Source organism: Phacochoerus africanus, chromosome 1, assembly GCF_016906955.1.
Source record: "Phacochoerus africanus isolate WHEZ1 chromosome 1, ROS_Pafr_v1, whole genome shotgun sequence".
In the NCBI taxonomy this organism is placed as follows: Eukaryota; Metazoa; Chordata; class Mammalia; order Artiodactyla; family Suidae; genus Phacochoerus; species Phacochoerus africanus.
The window spans coordinates 110,497,007-110,516,880 of record NC_062544.1 but is presented as its reverse complement, the minus strand read 5'-3'; the positions used below and the strand labels follow the sequence as shown (position 1 = coordinate 110,516,880).

The window sequence follows — 19,874 nt, the reverse complement described above, 5'->3', positions numbered from 1 at the left end:
TTTCAGCAGAAACTGTGCAGGCTGGAAGGGAGTGGCATGATAGACTTAACACAAATGAAAGGAAAAAACCTCCAACCAAGATTACTTTACCTAGCCAGGCTCTCATTCAGATTTGAAGGAAAAATAAAAAGCTTCACAGGTAAGCAAAAACTAAGAGAATTCAGCACCGCTAAACCACCCTTACAACAAATACTAGAGGAACTTCTCTAGACAGACAAGAAAAGGCCCCAATCAGAAACAAAAAGACCACAAATGACAAGGCTCACCAGTAAAGGTATATATACAGTAAAGACACAAAATCATCCACGTGCAATTATGCTACCAAAATCAGAAATTGTGAGAAGAGGAGGGTACAAATGCAGGACACTGGAGATGCAGTTGCAATTAAGAGACCAACAACTTAAAACAGACATGTATATATATAGACTCTTATATCAAAACTTCAGAGTAACTACAAACCAAAAATTTATAATTGATACACACACATATAAGAAAAATCAACTCAAATATAACACTAAAGACAGTCATCAAACCACAAGAGGAGAGAACAAGAGAAGAAGGGAAGAAAAAAGAGAAACAAATCCAAAACAATTAACAAAACGGCAATAAGAACATACATATCAATAATTACCTTTAATGTTAATGCACTAAACGCCCCAAAAGACAAAGACTGGCTGAATGGATACAAAAACAAAACCCATATAGATGTTGTCTTCAAGAGACCCACTTCACTTCTAGGGACACATACAAATTGAAAGTGAGAGGATGGAAGAAAATATTCCATGAAAATGGGAATCAAAAGAAAGCTGGAGTAGCAATACTCATATCAGAAAAAACAGACCTTAAATTGAAGAACATTTTAAGAGACAAGGAAGGTCACTAGATAATGATCAAAGGATCAATCCATGAAGAAGATACAACAATTTTAAGTATCTATACGCCCAGCATAGGTTCACTACAATATAAAAGGCAACTGCTAACAACCTTAAAAGGACAAATCGACAATAGCACAATAACAGTAGGGGACTTTAACACTCCACTTACAGCAATGGACAGATCATCCAGAGAGAAAATCAATAAGGAAACACAGGCCCTGAATGAAACATTAGACTAGATGGACTTCATAGATATTTATAGGACATTCCATCCAAAAGCAACAGAATACACTTTCTTCTCAAGTGCACATGGAACATTCTCTAAGACTGATCACATCCTGGGCTACAAATCAAACCTCAGAAACTCTAAGAAAACTGAAATCATATCAAGCATCTTTTCCGACCACAATGCTATACAACTGGAAATCAACAACAAGAAAAAAACTGCAAAAAACACAAACATGTGGAAACTCAATGACATGCTACTGAACAACCAATGGATCACTGAAGAAATCAAAGAGGAAATTAAAAAATACCTAGAAGCAAATGACAGCAAAGACACAACATTCCAAAACCTATGGGATGCAGCAAAGACAGTTCTAAGAGGAATGTTTATAGCAATACAATCCTACCTCAGGAAACAAGAAAAAGCTCAAACGACCCAACTTTACAGCTAAAACAGCTAAAGAGAGAAGAGACAAGACCTAAAGTTAGTAGAAGGAAAGAAATCATTAAGATCAGAGCAGAAATCAATGAAACAGAAATGAAGAAAATCATAGAAAAGATCGATGAAATGAAAAGCTGGTTCTTTGAAAAGATCAACAAAATTGATAAACCCTTAGCCGGACTTATCAAGAAAAAAGAGAGAGGACTCAAATCCATAAAATTAGAAGTGAAAAAGGAGAAGTAACAATGGACATCACAGAAATACAAAGGATCGTAAGAAACTACTATATGCAACTGTATGCCAATAAAACGCAAAACCTAGAAGAAATGGACAAATTCTTAGAAAGGTACAATCTCCCAAGACTAAACCAAGATGAAATGGAAAAGGTGAACGGACCAATCACAAGTATTGAAATGGAAACCGTGATTAAAAAACTTCCAACAAACAAAAGTCCAGGACCAGATCACTTCACAGGCAAATTCTATCAAACATTTAGAGAAGAGCTAACACCTATCCTTCTGAAACTATTTCAAAAAATCACAGAGGAAGGGACACTCCCAAACTCATTCTATGAGGCCACCATCACCCTGATACCAAAACCAGTCAAAGATACCACAAAAAAAGAAAGTTACTGGCCAATTTCACTGATGAACATAGACGCAAAAATCCTCAACAAAATACTAGCAAACTCCATCAAATGATACATTAATAGGACTGTACATCATGATCAAGTGGGATTGATCCCAGGGATGCAAGGATTCTTCAATACCACAAAACAATCAGTGTGATACACCACATTAACAAACTCAAGAGTAAAAAGCACATGATCCTCTCGGCAGGCACAGAAAAAGCCTTTGACAAAAATCCAACATCCATTTCGGATAAAAACCCTCCAGAAAGTGGGCATAGAGGGAACCTACCTCAACATAATAAAGGTCATATATAACAAACCCACAGCTCACATCATTCTCAATGGTGAAAAGCTGAAAGAATTCCCGCTGAGATCAGGAGCAAGACAAGGATGTCCGCTCTCACCACTACTATTCAACATAGTTTTGGAAGTCCTAAGCCACAGCAATCAGAGAAGTAAAAGAAATAAAAGGAATCCAACTTGGAAAGGAAGAAGTAAAACTATCACTGTTTGCAGATGACATGATACTATACCTAGAGAATCCTAAAGACTCTACCAGAAAACTGTTAGAGCTCATCAATGAATTTGGCAAAGTCGCAGGATGCAAAATCAATACACAGAAATCAATGGCATTTCTATATACCAACAATGAAAGATCAGAAAGAGAAATTAGGGAAGCAATCCCATTTACCACTGCATCCAAAAGAATAAAATACCTAGGAGTAAACCTGCCTAAGAGACAAGAGACCTGTACTCTGTAAACTATAAGACACTGAAGAAAAAAATGAAAAACGACACAAATAGATTGAAAGACATACCATGCTCTTGGATTGGAAGAGTCAATATTATCAAAATGACCACACTCCCCAAGGCAATCTACAGGTTCGATGCAATCCCTATCAAATTACTAAAGATATTTTTCACAGAACTTGAACAAAATATTTTAAAATTTGTTTGGAAGCACAAAAGGCTCAGAATAGCCAAAGACATCCTGAAAAAGAAAAATGGAGCTGGAGGAATCAGGCTCCCTGACTTCAGACTATACTACAAGGCAACAATCCTGAAAACCGTATGGTACTGGCACAAAGGCAGAAATACAGATCAGTGGAACAGGATAGAAAGCCCAGAATTAAACCCACACACCCAGAGCCAACTCATCTATGACAAAGGAGGCAAGAATATACAATGGAGGAAGGACAGCTTGTTCAATAAGTGGTGCTGGGAAAACGGGACAGCCTCATGGAAAAGAATGAAATGAGAACACTCCTTAACACCATACACAAAAACAAACTCAAAAGGATTAAAGGCCTAGATATAAGACCAGACACTATAAAACTCTTAGAGGAAAACATAGGCCAAACACTCTCTGACATAAATGACAGCAACATCTTCTCAGATCCACCTCTTAAAGAGTATTGACAATAAAAACAAAAATAAACAAATGGGACCTAATGAAACTTAAAAGTTTCTGCACAGCAAAGGAAACCCTAAACAACACAAAAAGACAACCCACGGAATGCGAGAAAATCTTTGCAAGTGAATCGACTGACAAGGGATTCATCTCCAAAATTTATAAACACCTCCTATAGCTCAGTACCAAAAAAACAAACAACCCCATCAAAAAATGGGCAGAAGATCCAAACAGACAGTTCTCCAAAGAAGACATGCAGATGGCCAAAAAACACATGAAAAGATGTTCAACATCACTCATTATTAGAGAAATGCAAATCAAAACCACTCTGGGGTACCACCTTATACCAGCCAGAATGGCCAACATCCAAAAGTCTACAAACAATAAGTGCTGGAGAGGGTATGGAGAAAAAGGAACTCTAGTACACTGTTGGTGCGATTGTAAACTGGTGCAACCACTGAGGAAAACAGTATGGAGATTCCTCAGAAAACTAAACATAGAACTAACATTTGATCCAGCAATCCCACTCCTGGGCATCTATCCAGAGAAAACCACGACTCGCAAAGACACATGTACTCTGATGTTCATTGCAGCACTATTTACAATAGCCAAAACATGGAGACAACCTAAATGTCCATCAACAGGGGAATAGGTCAAGAAGATGTGGTACATATATACACAATGGAATATTACTCAGCCATTAAAAGGAATGAAATACTGGCATTTTTAGCAACATAGATGGACCTAGAAATTATTATGCTAAGTTAAGTCAGTCAGACAATGAGACACCAGCATCAAATGCTATCACTTACATGTGGAATCTGAAAAAAGACAGACTGAACTTCTTCACAGAACAGATACTGACTCAGATTTTGAAAAACTTACGGTTTCCAAAGGAGAGAGGTTGGGGGGTTGGGGATGCTGGGGGTTTGGGATGGCAATGCTATATCATTGTTCAACTATAAATGTAACAAATTCATTGAGAATATTAAAAAAAAAAAGAGTGGCCAACTTCATCATTCGTGATTAAGCATAGGGCTTCACGTAATCATTCTCCAAGTTCTCTGGGATTACAAAGATGAACCAAGTACATACAGGCTGTGCCCATCATGGTGCACCAGAAATGAATCTGACTAAGAACCATGAGGTTGCAGGTTCAATCCGTGGCCTCGCTCAGTGGGTTAAGGATCCGATGTTGCAATGAGCTGTGGCTACAGCTCTGACTGGACCCCTAGCCTGGGAACCTCCACATGCCAGGGTATAAGAAGATTAAATAAATAAATAAATGAAACTCATAAACGAGTAGGACAGCAAGTGTATCCCCTGTCCCCTCCCCCATGCAATCCTCCAGCCAAACCCAGAAGGCATCCCAGGGCAGGTCAAACCAGGCTGTGGGGCTGCGCTCTCACTACATGGTCTCCAGCTACAAAAACACAAAAGGACCACCTATCTCCAATGAAACCAGCACAGAGTGCCCCTGCATATTAGGATTGTTACCATTAAGACCAGCTGCACACAGCAGGGCTCACTGATGCCCTGAGCATCTCAGGGGCAGGATGAGGACAGCAGGCAGGGTCCACAGAGCTGTTAAATGAGTTGGTCTGGTGGAGCAGGACTGGAGAGGGAGAGGTCGGGTCTAGGAGGGGATGAGGTTCAGGAGAGCAGAGCTGAGGTGGAGGAATGCTGGTCCCTTGTGACCAGAGATGCTCAGATGGAGCCAGGGTTTGGAGAGACCACATAGAGAAGGATGCTGTTCTGGTTTCTTCCAGCCCACTATGCGTAGCCCAGCACCAACCCTCAGGCTCTTGTGGCTCTGCCTCTTGAGGGGAAGGAACTGCCTTCCTTATTTGCTCAGTCCTCAAAAGGTCATGACCACATGTTGGCTATAGGAAGGGGAATAATCCACAATCCTTACCCTAAAAGAGCATACAATGATTCCTCCCAGGGGACTGAGGGGCAGAGAATTCCAGGGGGTGAAATCTGCATGGGCTCTTACAGAACAGAAGTAAAAAAGTAGACCAAGAAATTCAAGGAGGGGGAAGGATCTAAACAAAGATGGAGACACTGAGGAACACTTAGGGAACACTGAATAAATCAGGTGGTGGCTGGTCAGACTGGAGAGAGAGGACCTGAAGAAGAGGAAAATGTCAGACCACAGGAGGGTGCAGGCAGGGATCCATAAATCATGTTCCTCCAAGGTTTATGCCAAACAACTGGGTAATGCTTGATACTGATTTCATGAAAGGTCATTTCTGTGGTTATCTTTTCAGCTTATTACCTTCATAAGACTCTCTAGGCCCCAAACACTTGGCAAACTGGCAGGGGATCCCAGAAATACAATGGTTTGCTCCCTGCCAAAGGCCAGGCCAGGCCCATCCCATCGCCTCACCGTTCTCGGAGGAATGTGCAGCAGGCGTCTTTAATGCTCTGCAGTTGCAGGAAACTCGCCCCCATCAGCAACGACTGGACATTTTGTTGGTCAATGGCAAGGTGGCCGTTGTAGGCAAAGTTGATCAGAGCTTCCAGGGCACTAGGGTGAAGACGAAATATGCTCTTCAGAGATGGGTCTTGGCCTACAGGAGACTCAGGCCCTAAGTGAGCTGCGTGGTCACCTGAGGAGTGGCTCCACTCTCAAACCCATTTAGTCCATGCTCTTTGAGAATCTAGAGCATGGACTGAATGTAGTAATTTCTTCACCACAGCTATCATTCTACTTCTTAGGGTGTCTTCACTGCTCAAATAATTTTATTATACAAAGTTCTAAAAAGAGAAAGCAAAGACCTAGACTCTCACTACTGAAGGAGTCAAATGAAGAAGTCAACTAGTCATTTTTCCAGGTTCATTTTCAGTCCTATTGGGCTGCATGCCTACATTGTATGGATATAATCATATAATACTTATGAAGCCCTTTACCACATTTCTACACTGTCTTCATGTTTAACATTTTCAGTGGCTGCTATATAGCAATTCAACATACAAATACACTATAATTTATTTCTTTTATTGATAGGCATAACAGCTATTTCCATTTATTTTGCCATTATAAGTAATGTTTTTAGATTATTTCTTTGGGATAAATTTCCAGAATGAGGTTTCCAACATTTTTCCAGCCTTTCAATTCACAGTGAGAATAAAATCCAAATCCTGTCGACAGGGCTGTATGTGGTGTGGCCCCTTTCCATCTTTCTGATCTCATTGGCGTCCACTTTTTCTCCTTCACTCTATTCCAACATGCTGAACATACTGTCCTCAGGGCCTTTGCACTGCCTCCTCCCTCTGTTTGGAGGCTTCTTCCCCCAGATGGCTCAATCCCTCCCTTCAATTAAGGTCTTGGCTCCAATGTCATCTCATCAGAGGGCTTCCCTGATCACCCTGACATAGCACAGAACCTTACCACCATTTGCTAGCCTTCACTCTGCTTTACTTTTCTCATGCCACTTTCACTTCCCAGCCATGCCATGCACATATCTGTTTACTGTCAGATGGCGACTACTAGGAAGCTGGCATAATCAGAGGTGCTTTCTGTTTTCTCAATGCTATATACCTCAGCAGCGCCCATCAAAGGTGCTCCGCCTACCTGTTAAATGAAGTGCTTGGCCTGTGCATGGTGATTAGCACAACTCCATCAGGCACAGACCTCAGAGATGAGAGTGCACAACTGCCCTTGGAGATAGACACACTTCTGTCTTTGCTTATAACAGCTGGCCCGAGAGTTCTGCCTTGCAGTGGACATATAAATTCTCTCCATGTACTGAGGCAGATCACCTTCCATCATCCAAAGGGCACCACACAGTTTCCTAGCTCTGTTCCACCAAAGCTAAGAAGTTAGGCAACAAATTATAGGTTATTGGCTAATGTTTGAGTTGCTGGTTTGTTTATTTTCTCTTCTCCAGTGAGAATCACCTTGCATGTCCTCTTTGCTGCTGCATTCCCAAGACCCCAGAACAATGCCAGGCACATAGTAGGTGCACAGTGGACCCCTGGATACAACCTAGGTTATAAAGACACAATCTCAGTTCACAGACTTGCAGCAAAATCTTTTAAGTCATATAAACATGCCTTTTCCTTTCAAGGCCAAAAAAGGCATACTGTGGAATGTATTTAACATAAAAGTCTTCATACAGAAATCAGGAAAGTATTTCCAGGAAGACAGTCTAGTAGGGACTCTACACATAAGGACAACCTCAACCTTAATGATGAGGCTTCAGGGGTTATAGTATTGCCTCCTGACCCTAAAATCCATCTAGGGCACAATTTCTCAGCCTCAGCACTACTGACATTTGGGGCCAATGATTCTTTGCTATGGAAGGTTTTCTGGGACACTGAAAAGATGTTTAGATGGGATAAACTTTGGGCTTGACCTCCTTGGGCTTCAGTTTTCTCATTTATCAAATAACCACGATCTTTGCCACCTTCTTGGCCTGTGTTGTCCCATATATTAGCCATTAGCCAGACATGGCTATTTAAAACTAAATTTAAATTAATTAAAATTAAATAATACTTAAAATTAGGTTCTTCAGTCCTACTAGTCATTTTTCAAGTGCTCAGTAGCTATGGGTGCTAGTGGCTACCATTTTGGAGAGTACAAATAGAACACCTCCATCAGTGCAGGAAGTTCTAATGCACAGCACTATTCTGGATTGCTGAGAAGGGTAATGAATGAAGGCACTTATTTGAAAGACTACTTTGCCAGCTAAAATGGCAAGCACAGAAAAATGAAGAAAATAATATACCACCAACTTCGTACCCAGTAATGGTTTAAAAAAATTATCTTGGACTCTAGCTCCTATGAGATTTGTCACTCTACCAGAGTGAAAACACATCAAAACTCTCCTTTTAACTACGTCTCAGGCCACCAGATGAGGTTCTAACTTGTTTACTGGTCAACTACTGTTTGTGGAACTGTGCTAGATACGAAGTCCTACTGGAAGTCCCCAAAGGGCACCAAACACAAGGCTGAAGCTGCACCTAGAAAGCAGGTTCTGAAACCTAGTGGAGGAATTTAGTACCTTGGGTCCATTCCTTGCATTACAATCTCATCCTGCTTGCATTCCATCATGTCATTTGTAAACATAGCGTGGAAGTACGGGATTGAGGCTGCTAAGACGATCCGGTGAGCACTGAATTTGTGGTCCCCAATCTGTGGGCAAAGTAAAATACAAAGATGGGTACTGAGGAAAGAAAACACGAAAACCACCCTGTCCCTTCCACAGCCTACCCCTCTGCCCATGGGAGTGGTATTGAAGGCATCCCAGTACTTGAGAGCAAGGCTTTTCATGGCGATCCTGAAGCATTTTAAACTCAACATACTCAGATACAGAAGAATGTAAACAGTACATTTTAATGACAGAGGCAGACGGATTTGTACCAACCCTTCACAGACAAATCCTTAGCCTGGGGAGTGCTTTTCAACTATCTGCTAAATAGTTAAAAAAGGAGTTTTCTTACAGCTCAGCAGGGTAAGGATCTGGCATTGTCACTGTAGTAGCTCAGGTTGCTGCTGTGACACAGGTTTGATCCCTGGCCCAGGAACTTCCACATGCCGTGTGTGCAGCCCAATAAAAAATAAAATAAAAATAAAATTGAAAGATAAATGGTTAAAAACTTTAAGTCTGAATGCTCTGAGTGGTAGTTTTTACTTATACAGCAGTCTTCTCTGCACCCCTCCAAACACCCCCTACCAACTCAAAGACCAGATTTCTCTAACACTTTATCCCAATCCTAGTTCTATTAGATGGCAGATGGAAGAGATAAACTGGACAAGAAGCCTGAAGCATCAAACAGTAGTTCCTCATGAAGAGTAAACACATAGTGGAAGAAAGAGATGAGGAGAAACAAGAAGAGGCTTGAACAAGGGGGCGCATGTGGGCATGGATATTCCAAGTCCTTGGGCACCAACAGGCTGTGGGAAACCTCAAAGAGACCAGAATTCTCTTAGGAACATGACCGGCAGCGGCCAGCTGGAAGCACCAGGGCTGTGGATTGGCCAGTGCTCTAGGCAGCACACAGGGCTCATGGAGACAGAGGCAGACTCTGAATTTTATCAACCCTTCACAGACAAATCCTTAGCCTAGGGAGTTCTCTAAAGTGCTTTTGAACCATCTGCCAAAAGGATATTCCCTTGAAAAAGCTTTGTCATTTATATTTATTGAGTATTTATATCCACCTTTCCAAGTAACATGCCTATAATATTACTTCTTGAATTTTCATTTTTAGTTATTAGTTGTGGTAGTCAGTCTCCAAAGAGCCCCCAACTGAGCCTCGCCTCCTGGTATTCCTGTCTTTGCACAGGCCCCTCCCACAATGTTTCAGGATTGGTCTGTGGGACTAACAGAATATAGAAGTGATGGTGGTATGCCACATTCAAGGCTAGGTCATAAAAGGCACTGCGGACTCCTCTGACTGTCTCTCCTGGATCATGCGCTCTCAGGAAAGCCAGATCACAATCTATCCTGAGGAGAGGCCCAGACGACTGCAACCCAAGGTGACACTTGGAATGCTACCTCATGAGACATCTCAAAGCTGCTTCTGATTTTCTGACCCAAGGAAATCGTGAGATGATAAAATCTGTTATTTTTAGTCACTAAGTTTAGGGGTAATTTGTTATGCAGCAAAATATAACTATTACCTGAATTCCTTTTTTTTTTTTTTTTTTTAAGGGCTACACCTTCAGCATATAGAAGTTCCCAGGGTAGGGGTCAAATTGGAGCTGCAACTGCCAGCCACAGCCACAGCCACGCTGTGGTCTAAGTGAATACTATTTGTAGCCAAGCCATGATGTATATACTCCAATTATATTATTTCTTTGTTGGTATAATTTTTATTTTCCTTGAAGATAATAAGTGTAAAACACCCTTTAATATTCCATCAGAAAAGCTAGCAGTTTGCTCTTATGACACCCATACTAGAACTCTGTCCTTCTAAGAATTCCTTTCCCCTCACCTACACTGGAACTCCAGTTTAGCCTTCTTCCTCTTTTTTTTTTTTTTTTTTTTTGCTTTTTAGGGCCACACTTGCAGTGTATGGAGGTTCCCAGGCTAGGGGGCCAATTGGAGCTACAGCTGCTAGCCTACACCAGAGCCACAGCAACTCAGGATCCAAGCCGCATCTATGATCTACACCACAGCTTACAGCAACGCCAGATCCTTAACTCACTGAGCGAGGCCAGGAATCGAACCCACAACCTCATGGTTCCTAGTCGGATTCATTTCTGCTGCGCCAAGATGGGAACTCCAGCCCTCTTATTAATTCCCTTGTTCTGGTGAAAAGCGTCTTCTCATAGATCTTCTTCCTAAGGAAGAGTGTACTATAAAGTGTTTTCAACTCATAGCACTTCTGACACCAAATGTGCAGATTGTGTTCTCACACCAACCAATTATCCAACTCTCCAGACACCCAGTGGTATTGTACAATTTAATTCAAATCTGACACCAACTATCTAGAGTTAATGCAGACCCCACACGTAAGGACTCAGTCCCTGCTTCAAATGACAACTTCAGGTCTGAGTCACTTGTACTTCTGAACAATCAACTAAAAAGTCAAGGTAGAAGGGTTCACAACAACTTCCTCCTCAGGTCTGATACTTTGCTGGAATAGAATTTTTTTTTTTTTTTTTTTTTGGCTACACTCGTGGCGTGTGGAATTTCCTGGGGCAAGGACTGAACCCACACTGCAGTAGCAACGCAAGCCACTGCAGTGACAATACTGCATACTTACTTAACCTGTTGAGCCATACGAGAACTCCCAGAATGAAATTTTTATGGAGGCTCCATTATGGAGGCATGACTGATTAACTCATTGGTCATTGGTGATTAATTCAACCTCTCGCCCCTCTCTCCTCCCCAAAGGTGGAGAAGTGGGGCTAAAAGTTCCAACCCTTTAATCAGGACTGGTTCTTCTGGCAACCAGTCCCTATCCTGAAGCTATCTAGAGGCCCACAAAGAGTTACTTTATGAGCATAAATTCAAGTTTGATTCATTGCTCCTCTCACCCAAGGGTTTTACAAACTCCTGCATCAGGAACTGGGAACAAAGAGCAAACAGTACAACAAAAGATGCTCTTATCACCCCTACTGCTCAGGAAATTACAAGGATTTTAGGAGCTCTGTGCCAGGATCCAGGAACAAAAGCCAAATATATATTTCTTATTATGTTACAATATCAGAGGGTATATGTACATTATGTCTGCAAATGTCTTTATTATCCTTAAACTTGGGTGACAGTTTGGCTGGCTATAAAATTCTAAGTTGAGAAAGTTTTTTCTGGCAGAATTTTGAATGTATTGTTCCACTGTCTTCTAGTTTGCTGGTTTTGAGAAAGCTAATGCCATTTTGGATACTAACCCTAAGTATGTGACTGTTCTCTCTAGAAGCTTTTAGAACTTCATCTTCTCAGAGATCTGAAATTTCACAGGGCTGTAACTTGGTTTTTTTTTTTTTTTTTTTTCCCCATTCACTGTAGTGTACCAAACTATAGACATTATTTTAGTTCTAAGAATAGCTTTCATGCCATTTCTTTGATAATTTCCTCCTCTCTACTATTTTTTCACTTCTTAAATTCCCATTATCAAGTGTTAGACCTCTTGGAATGATCCAAATTCCCTCTGTTTTTCCCAGTTTTCCACCTTTCATTTAGTCTATCTTTTGGGAATTTTCTTCAACTCTACCTTTCAATATTTGTGTCATACTTTTCATGCTTGCTATCATATTTTTAATTTCCAAGAGGTCTTTCTTGGTTTTTGGAGGTTCCTTTTTTTCTTTTTAGGAATCTAGTTCAGCTTTCAAGAATAAAATATCTTCTCTAATTGCTCTGAAAATACTACAGTTAAAGTTTTCCTTTTCCTCCATGCTTTTACTGTTTTCACTGAGTTCTTTTCTCCCCCATTTGTTTTGGTCTCTGTCTTTTACGTTCTTCAAATGTCTCGTGACACCTGGCTATCTGCTAATACTTTTAGAAGCTATTTGAAAGCTCTGTGTATGGGAGCTAAGCAATTTGTGGATTTCCCATTAGGGTAAACAGGCAAGAATCTGCCATTTCATTGAGGACCCCTAGAAGTAGTGGGTCCCTTACGGATTTTCTCTACGGGACTAAATTTATCAGAGAAGGATCTTTCAATCTCTTGCAATGGGAGCACCTGCCCGCAGATATTCTGAAAACTTGGCATGATAAAGGAATTGTCCTCTCAACACTATTTAGAACTTGGTCTTAAAGCCCCTATTTTCAGTTTTACTCCAAGTTTCATCCCAACTTCTGAGCTTGATGTGCCTCTGGTTCAATATCTAAGACTAAAACTTCTGCCTCCTGAGAGAGTAGGGGAGGGAGTGTAGGCATCTAATTGCTTTTCAAAGACTTTCAACTTATCTTCCTGTTGTCAGTATTTGTCATCTCTGATTCTGGAGCTATTCCACAGTCCTGCATTACAAATCTTTCTTCTTAGTCTCCCGGACCCTTCAAGCACTTTCTGTTTCTCTGGCCTATTAAGTTCACTGCATTTGCTTCCTGGCTTCGACAGACCATTGATTTCTCAATTGCTGATCTCTTTTCTTATTATTAACATTTTAATGGGATTATAGGAGGGAATGGAGGTTAAAATGTGTATCCAACTTGCTGTGTTAAACTGCTGTGCATTTTAGAAGACAAAAGAACAAGCTATATGTGCACAAACTAGGTGACCTGATTTCCCAAAAAAAAACTCAGCTAATTTTTAGCAACATGGATGGACCTAGAAATTATCATGCTAAGTGAAGTCAGCCATACAATGAGACACCAACATCAAATGCTTTCACTGACATGTGGAATCTGAAAAAAGGACAGACGGAACTTCTTTGCAGAACAGATGCTGACTCATAGACATTGAAAAACTTATGGTCTCTGGAGGAGACAGTTTGGGGGTGGGGGATGTGCTTGGGTTATGGGATAGAAAACCTGTGAAATTAGATTGTTATGATCATTATACAACTACAGATGTGATAAATTCATTTGAGTAATAAAAAATAAATAAAAAATAAATAAAATAAAACTCAACTAAAGAGAAGACAGGCCTGTGTTCCCATCATGGCTCAGCGATTAGCAAACCCGACTAGCATCCATGAGGACACGGGTTCAATCCCTGGGCTTGCTCAGTGGGTTAAGGAGCCTGCGTTGCTGTGAGATGTGGTGTAGGTTGCAGACACGGCTCAGATTCCATGTGGCTGTGGCTCTGGCATAGGCTGGCAGCTACAGCTCCAACTCAACCCTTAGCCTGGGAATTTCCACTTGCCGCAGGTACAGCCCTAAAAAGACAAAAAGACAAAACAAACAAACAAACAAACAAAAACCAGGCCTATCGTGGGATATGCCAGCCAGACTACATCTGAATTCTGTGTTCAGTTAAGGGGAAAAACAAATTTGTCTTTATCTAGAAGAGGGAGATCAAGATGGGAAAGGGTCAGGAAGCTACATCTTAGTAAGGAATGGCTAAAGGATGGTTAGTTTGGAAAAGATAATTTAGGGGGGACTATAGTTGTACTCAAAGACCAGAAGGGCTATCACATGGACGAAGGCAGATCTAAAAGTTACAGGGAGAAATAAATAAATAAACAAAAATAAAAAATAAAAGTTACAGGGAGGAGGAATTCCCATTGTGGTTCATCAGGTTAGGATCTGACTAGTATCCATGAGGACACATATTCAATCCCTGTCCTCCTCAGTGGGTTAAAGGATCCGGCATTGCCATGAGCTGTGGTGTAGGTCACAGATGCAACTCAGATCTGGTGTGGCTGTGGCAGTTGCAGCTCTGATTCCATCCCTAGCCCGGAAAATTCCATATGCCATGGGTGCAGCCTTAAAAAGACAAAAAATAATAAATAAATAAATAAATAAAGTTACAAAGGAGGCAGATTTTAGTTTACAGCCTATCACCTAAGAATGTTGAGAGAAGGCCTTCACTGGTTCTAAAACTATTAAGGTACCTTCTAATTCCATAATACTGGGATAATACAGTTTTATGAAAAGCATTAAAAAACCCAAATATTCTCATGTGTAATCTCAGGGTTTTTTTTTTAAGAGATGATCGTTTATGGAGTTCCTTTTGCGAAGTACCCATGATACATATTTTCTCATTTTATTCCTCACAGCAACCCTCTGCATTGTGAATTCCATTTTATTTATTTATTTATATTTTTTAATTTTTTGTCTTTTCTAGGGCCGCACCCATGGCATATGGAGGTTTCCAGGCTGGGGTCTAAATGGAGCTGTAGCCTTCAGTCTACACCACAGCCACAGCAATGTGGGATTCGACCTTTGCCTGTGACCTACACCACAGCTCACAGCAACACTGGACCCTTAACCCACTGAACGAGGCCAGGGATTGAACTCACAACCTCATGGTTCCTAGTAGGATTTGTTAACCATTGAGCCACTATGGGAACTCCCCATTTTATTTATTTGTATTTATTTTGTCTTTTTTTGTCTTTTTAGGGCTGCACCTGCAGCATAAGGAGGTTCTCAGGCTAGGGGTCCAATCAGAGCTACAGCCGCCGGCCTACACCACAGTCACAGCAATGCAGGATTCGAGCTTTGTCTGTGACCTACACCACAGCTCACAGCAACGCCGGATTCTTAGCTGACGTAGTGAGACCAGGGATCGAACCCATGTCCTCATGGTTGCCAGTCAGGTTCTTTAACCACTGAGCCATGATGGGAACTCCTGAATTCAAGTTTAGAGATGAGGAAACCAAGATTTAGAATAATGTGCCCAAAAGTCAAGTGGCTATTATGTGAAAGAGAAAGAATTATGCTTCAGTTGTTTACCAGTGGAGTTTGAGAGGGACCCAATAAATAACATACCGCTCCCAGCTCAAGTTCACAAACAACTGAAAATCTTTTCAAATTAAAAATTTAAAAAAACTTACACACATGACAAAATTATAAAGAATTAGGGAGGTGGGAGGGTGCACTGAGGGTTTGGAATGGAAATGCTATAAAACTGGGTTGTGATGCTCGTCGTACAACTATAAATGTAATAAAACTCAATGAGAGATCCAAAAAAAAAATGTTAAAAGAATTACATACACACAGGTGAAGAGAATTAAAGCTGGGGAAATCTGCATAAGAGTGGTGGATTAAGGAGTTCCTGTCATGGCTCAGTGGTGAACGAATCCGACTAGGAACCATGAGATTGCGGGTTCGATCCCTGGCCTTGCTCAGTGGGTTAAGGATCTGGTATTGCCATGAGCTGTGGTGTAGGTTGCAGACATGGCTCGGATCCTGTGTTGCTGTGGCTCTGGTGTAGGCCGACGGCTACAGCTTCGATTAGACCCCTAGCCTGGGAACCTCCATATGCTGCAGAAGTGGCCCTAGAAATGGCAAAAAGACAAAAAAAAAAAAAGAAGAAGAGTGGTGGATTAAATAAATGCCAATTTCCTAGTTGTGATGTTTTACTGTAATTTTGTAAGATCAGGAGTTCCCATTGTGGCTCAGCAGAAAAGATTCTGACTAGAATCCATGAGGATGCAGGTTCAATCCCTGGCCTCGCTCAGTGGGTTAAGGATCCAACATTGCCGTGAGCTGTAGTGTAGGTCACAGATGAGGTTCCAATCTGCCGTGGCTGTGGCATAGGCCAGCGGCTGCAGCTCCAATTTGTCCCCTAGCCTGGGAACCGCCATATGCCATGGATGAAGCCCTAAAAAGACGCACACACACACACAAAGTATAATTTTACAAGACTGTACCACTGGGAGAAACTGCAGAAAGGGTACATGGGATCTCACTGTTGTTATTTCTTAACTGCATGTGAATCTACAATTATCTTAAAATTAAAAGTTCATTAAAAAGGAGACAAAGCAAATAGGAAATCAAAATACTATTTTATTACTGATAAATCTAATATTATAAACTATGGCTTATACAAGAAGACAGTGTGTTTCCTATTTAATATCTTGATTTACACAGGCCCAAGCAAAGGCAACTTCCTCCACTAATCTGCATATACTGTTACCTCAAATCTCTCCCCTTTCCCATCCCTATGGTGGTGAAACAATGTGAACTGGTATGACAGAATTTAGATAAAAATAATCAATACACAAGGTATAATTGGTTGGTCAGAAAAGTTAAAGCTCCCAAACCCAACAGTAAAGACAGTCATCAAATCACAAGAGAACAAAAGAGAAAGGGAAGAAAAAAGAACAACAAAAACAAATCCAAAACAATTAACAAAATGACAATAAGAACATACATATCAATAGTTACCTTAAATGTAAATAGATTAAATGCCCAAAGCAAAAGACATAGATTGGCTGAACAGATACAAAAACAAAACCCACATATATGCTGTCTACATGAGAGACCCACCTGAGATCTAGAGAAACATATAGACTTAAAATGTGAGGATAGAAAAAAATTTTCTATGCAACTGGAAATCAAAAGAAAGCTGGAGTAGCAATAGTCATATCAGACAAAATAGACTTTAAAATAAAGAAGTTTATAAGAGACAAGGACACTATACAATGATCAGAGTGTCAATATAAGAAGACGACATACATCTGAGTTATAGTAGTTTCAAGTATGTTAAATGTGGATCTTTTACACCACATCATCGTGAACACATTGGGGAGGTGTGCTTTTTTGGAAAACTCAAGGTGCTAGATTCCTAATTCAAAGAAGAACATTTCTCATGTTTGTTCATTCTAGTTTATTTTCATTTAAAATCTTTTAGGTTAAGTTTAAGCTTTTTAAAACTTAGTTTTGAAAATTGAGACATTACTAATACTGTAGGAATTGGTGAGGCCTTGATTTAAAACTTTCTTTGTACTGTGATTTCCTTTCGGGTGTATTTTGCTAAGTGAAATTTGTTAAATTTTTTGTTAACTAAATTTTTTTCTTAAAATAAAAAGACTTTTGCACAGGCACAAAAAAGAAGACATAAAAATTGTAAAAACATATGTACCCAACATAGGAGCACCTCAATATATGAGGCAACTGCTGAGAGCCATAAAAGAAGTCAACAATAACCCAGTAATAGTTGGGGACTTTAACACCCCACTTACAGCAATGAACAGATCATCCAGACAGAAAATCAATAAGGAAACATAGGTCTTAAATGACTCAGACCAGATGGACTTACTTGATATTTATAAAATGTTCCATCTGAAAGCAACAGAATACACATTCTGAGTTCCTATAATGGCTAAGTGGAAGTGAGTTTGACTAGCATCCATGAGGATGCAGGTTCAATCCCTGGCCTCACTCAGTGGGTTAAGGACCTGGCATTGCCGTGAACTGTGGTATAGGTTGCAGACACAGCTCGGATCCTGTGTTGCGCTGGCTGTGGCGAAGGCTGGCAGCTGCAGCTCTGATTTGACCCCTAGCCTGAGAATCTCCACATGCCGCAGGTGTGGCCCTAAAAAGACAAGGAAAAAAAAGAATACAAATTCTTCTTAAGTGCACATGGAACATTCTCTAGGATAGATCATATCTTGGGCCACTAGCCTCAATAAATTTAAGAAAACTAAAACCATATCAAGTATTTGTTCTGATCACAACACTATAAGACTTGAAATCAACTACAAGAAAAAAAAAACTGCAAAAAAAACCAAACACATGGAGACTAAAAAGTATAACCAATGATCACTGAAGAAATCACACAGGAAGTTAAAAAAAATATCTAGAGACAAACGAAAACAAAAACTCAACAATCCAAAATCTATAGGACACAGCAAAAGCAGTTCTAAAAGGGAACTTTACAGTAGTACAAGTTTACCTCAGGAAACAAAATCTCAAATAGGGAGTTCTCATTGCGGCTCAGCAGGTTAAGAATCCAACTAAGTATCCATGAAGATGCAGGTTCAATCCCTGGCCTCACTCTGTAGGTTAAGGATCTGGGACTGCTATGGCTGTGGCATAGGCTGGCAGCTGCAGCTCTGATTCAGCCCCTAGCCTGGGAACTTCTCTATGCCCTAAAAAGAAAGAAAAAAAAAACCGAACTTGAATAAACAACTTAACCTTACACCTAAGCAACTAGAGAAAGGAGAATAAAACCTAAAGTTAACAGAAGTAAATAAATCATAAAGATCAGAGCAGAAATAAACGAAATAGAGATGAAGAAAATAGAAAAGATCAATGAAACTAAAAGCTGGTTCTTTGAAAAAATCAACAAAATTGATAAATCTGTTGCCAGACTCATCAAGAAAAAAAGGGACTGGGGGAAAAATGTAATTGTAATGTATACATGTAAGGATAACCTGACCCCCTTGCTGTACAGTGGGAAAATAAAAAAGAAAAAAGAAAAAAGAAAAAAAAAAAAAGAAAAAAAGGGAGAGGAGGTTCCCTTGTGGTATAGTTGGCTAAGGATCTGGTGTTCTCATTGCTATAGCTCAGGTTTGATCCTGGTCTAGGAACTTCCACATGCCATAGGCACAATCCAAAAAAAGAAAAGACAATAAAGGGAGAAGGCTCAAATATATAAAATTAGAAACAAAAAAGAAGTTACAGGAGTTCCTGTCGTGGCGCAGTGGTTAACGAATTCGACTAGGAACCATGAGATTGCGGGTTCGGTCCCTGCCCTTGCTCAGTGGGTTAACGATCCGGCGTTGCCGTGAGCTGTGGTGTAGGTTGCAGAAGCGGCTCGGATCCTGCGTTGCTGTGGCTCTAGCATAGGCCAGTGGCTACAGCTCCGATTCAACCCCTAGCCTGGGAACCTCCATATGCCGCAGGAGCAGCCCAAGAAATAGCAACAACAACAACAAAAAAAAAAGACAAAAAAAAAAGAAGTTACAACTGCAAACCAGAGAAATACAAAGGATCATAAGAGACTACTACTAGCAACTATATGCCAAGGAAATGGACAACCTAGAAGAAATGGACAAATTCTTAGAAAGGTACAGTCTTCCAAGAGTGACCAAGAAAGAAATAGAAACTATGAACAGACCAATTACAAGCACAGAAATTGAAACTTATGATTTTAAAAACTTCCAACAGGAAGTTCCCTCTGGGGCACAGTGGGTTGAGAATCTGATTACAGTGGCTCTCGTCACTGCAGAGGTGAGGGTTTAATCCCTCGCCCAGCACAGTGGGTTAAAGGATCTGGTGTTGCCGCAGATGCGGCTTGGATTCAATCCCTGGCCCAGAACTTTCAGATGCTGTGGGTGGAGCCATTTATAAAATAAAACAAAACGAAAATAAACCTTCCAACAAACAAAAGCCCAGGACCAAATGGCTTCACAGAAGAATTTTATCAAATGTTTAGAGAAGAGTTAACACCTATCCTTCTGAAACTATTACAGAAAATTGTGGTGGAAGAAACACTCCCTAGCTC

The 19,874-nt window shown here is 40.5% G+C and overlaps 1 protein-coding gene across 4 annotated transcripts in view; it reads right to left on the bottom strand.

The window, feature by feature from the left end:
• Positions 1 to 19,874, bottom strand: part of KLHL18 (kelch like family member 18) — a 78,251-nt gene that overhangs the window by 21,726 nt on the left and 36,651 nt on the right. For 2 of the 4 annotated variants that reach the window (XM_047772742.1, XM_047772750.1), the window contains exons 2-3: positions 8,594 to 8,724; positions 5,974 to 6,114 (exon numbers count right to left, since the gene is read on the bottom strand). In XM_047772742.1, the coding sequence (XP_047628698.1) occupies positions 5,974 to 6,114; positions 8,594 to 8,724 (272 nt within the window). The other 2 variants (XM_047772769.1, XM_047772759.1) reach the window with 2 other exon arrangements.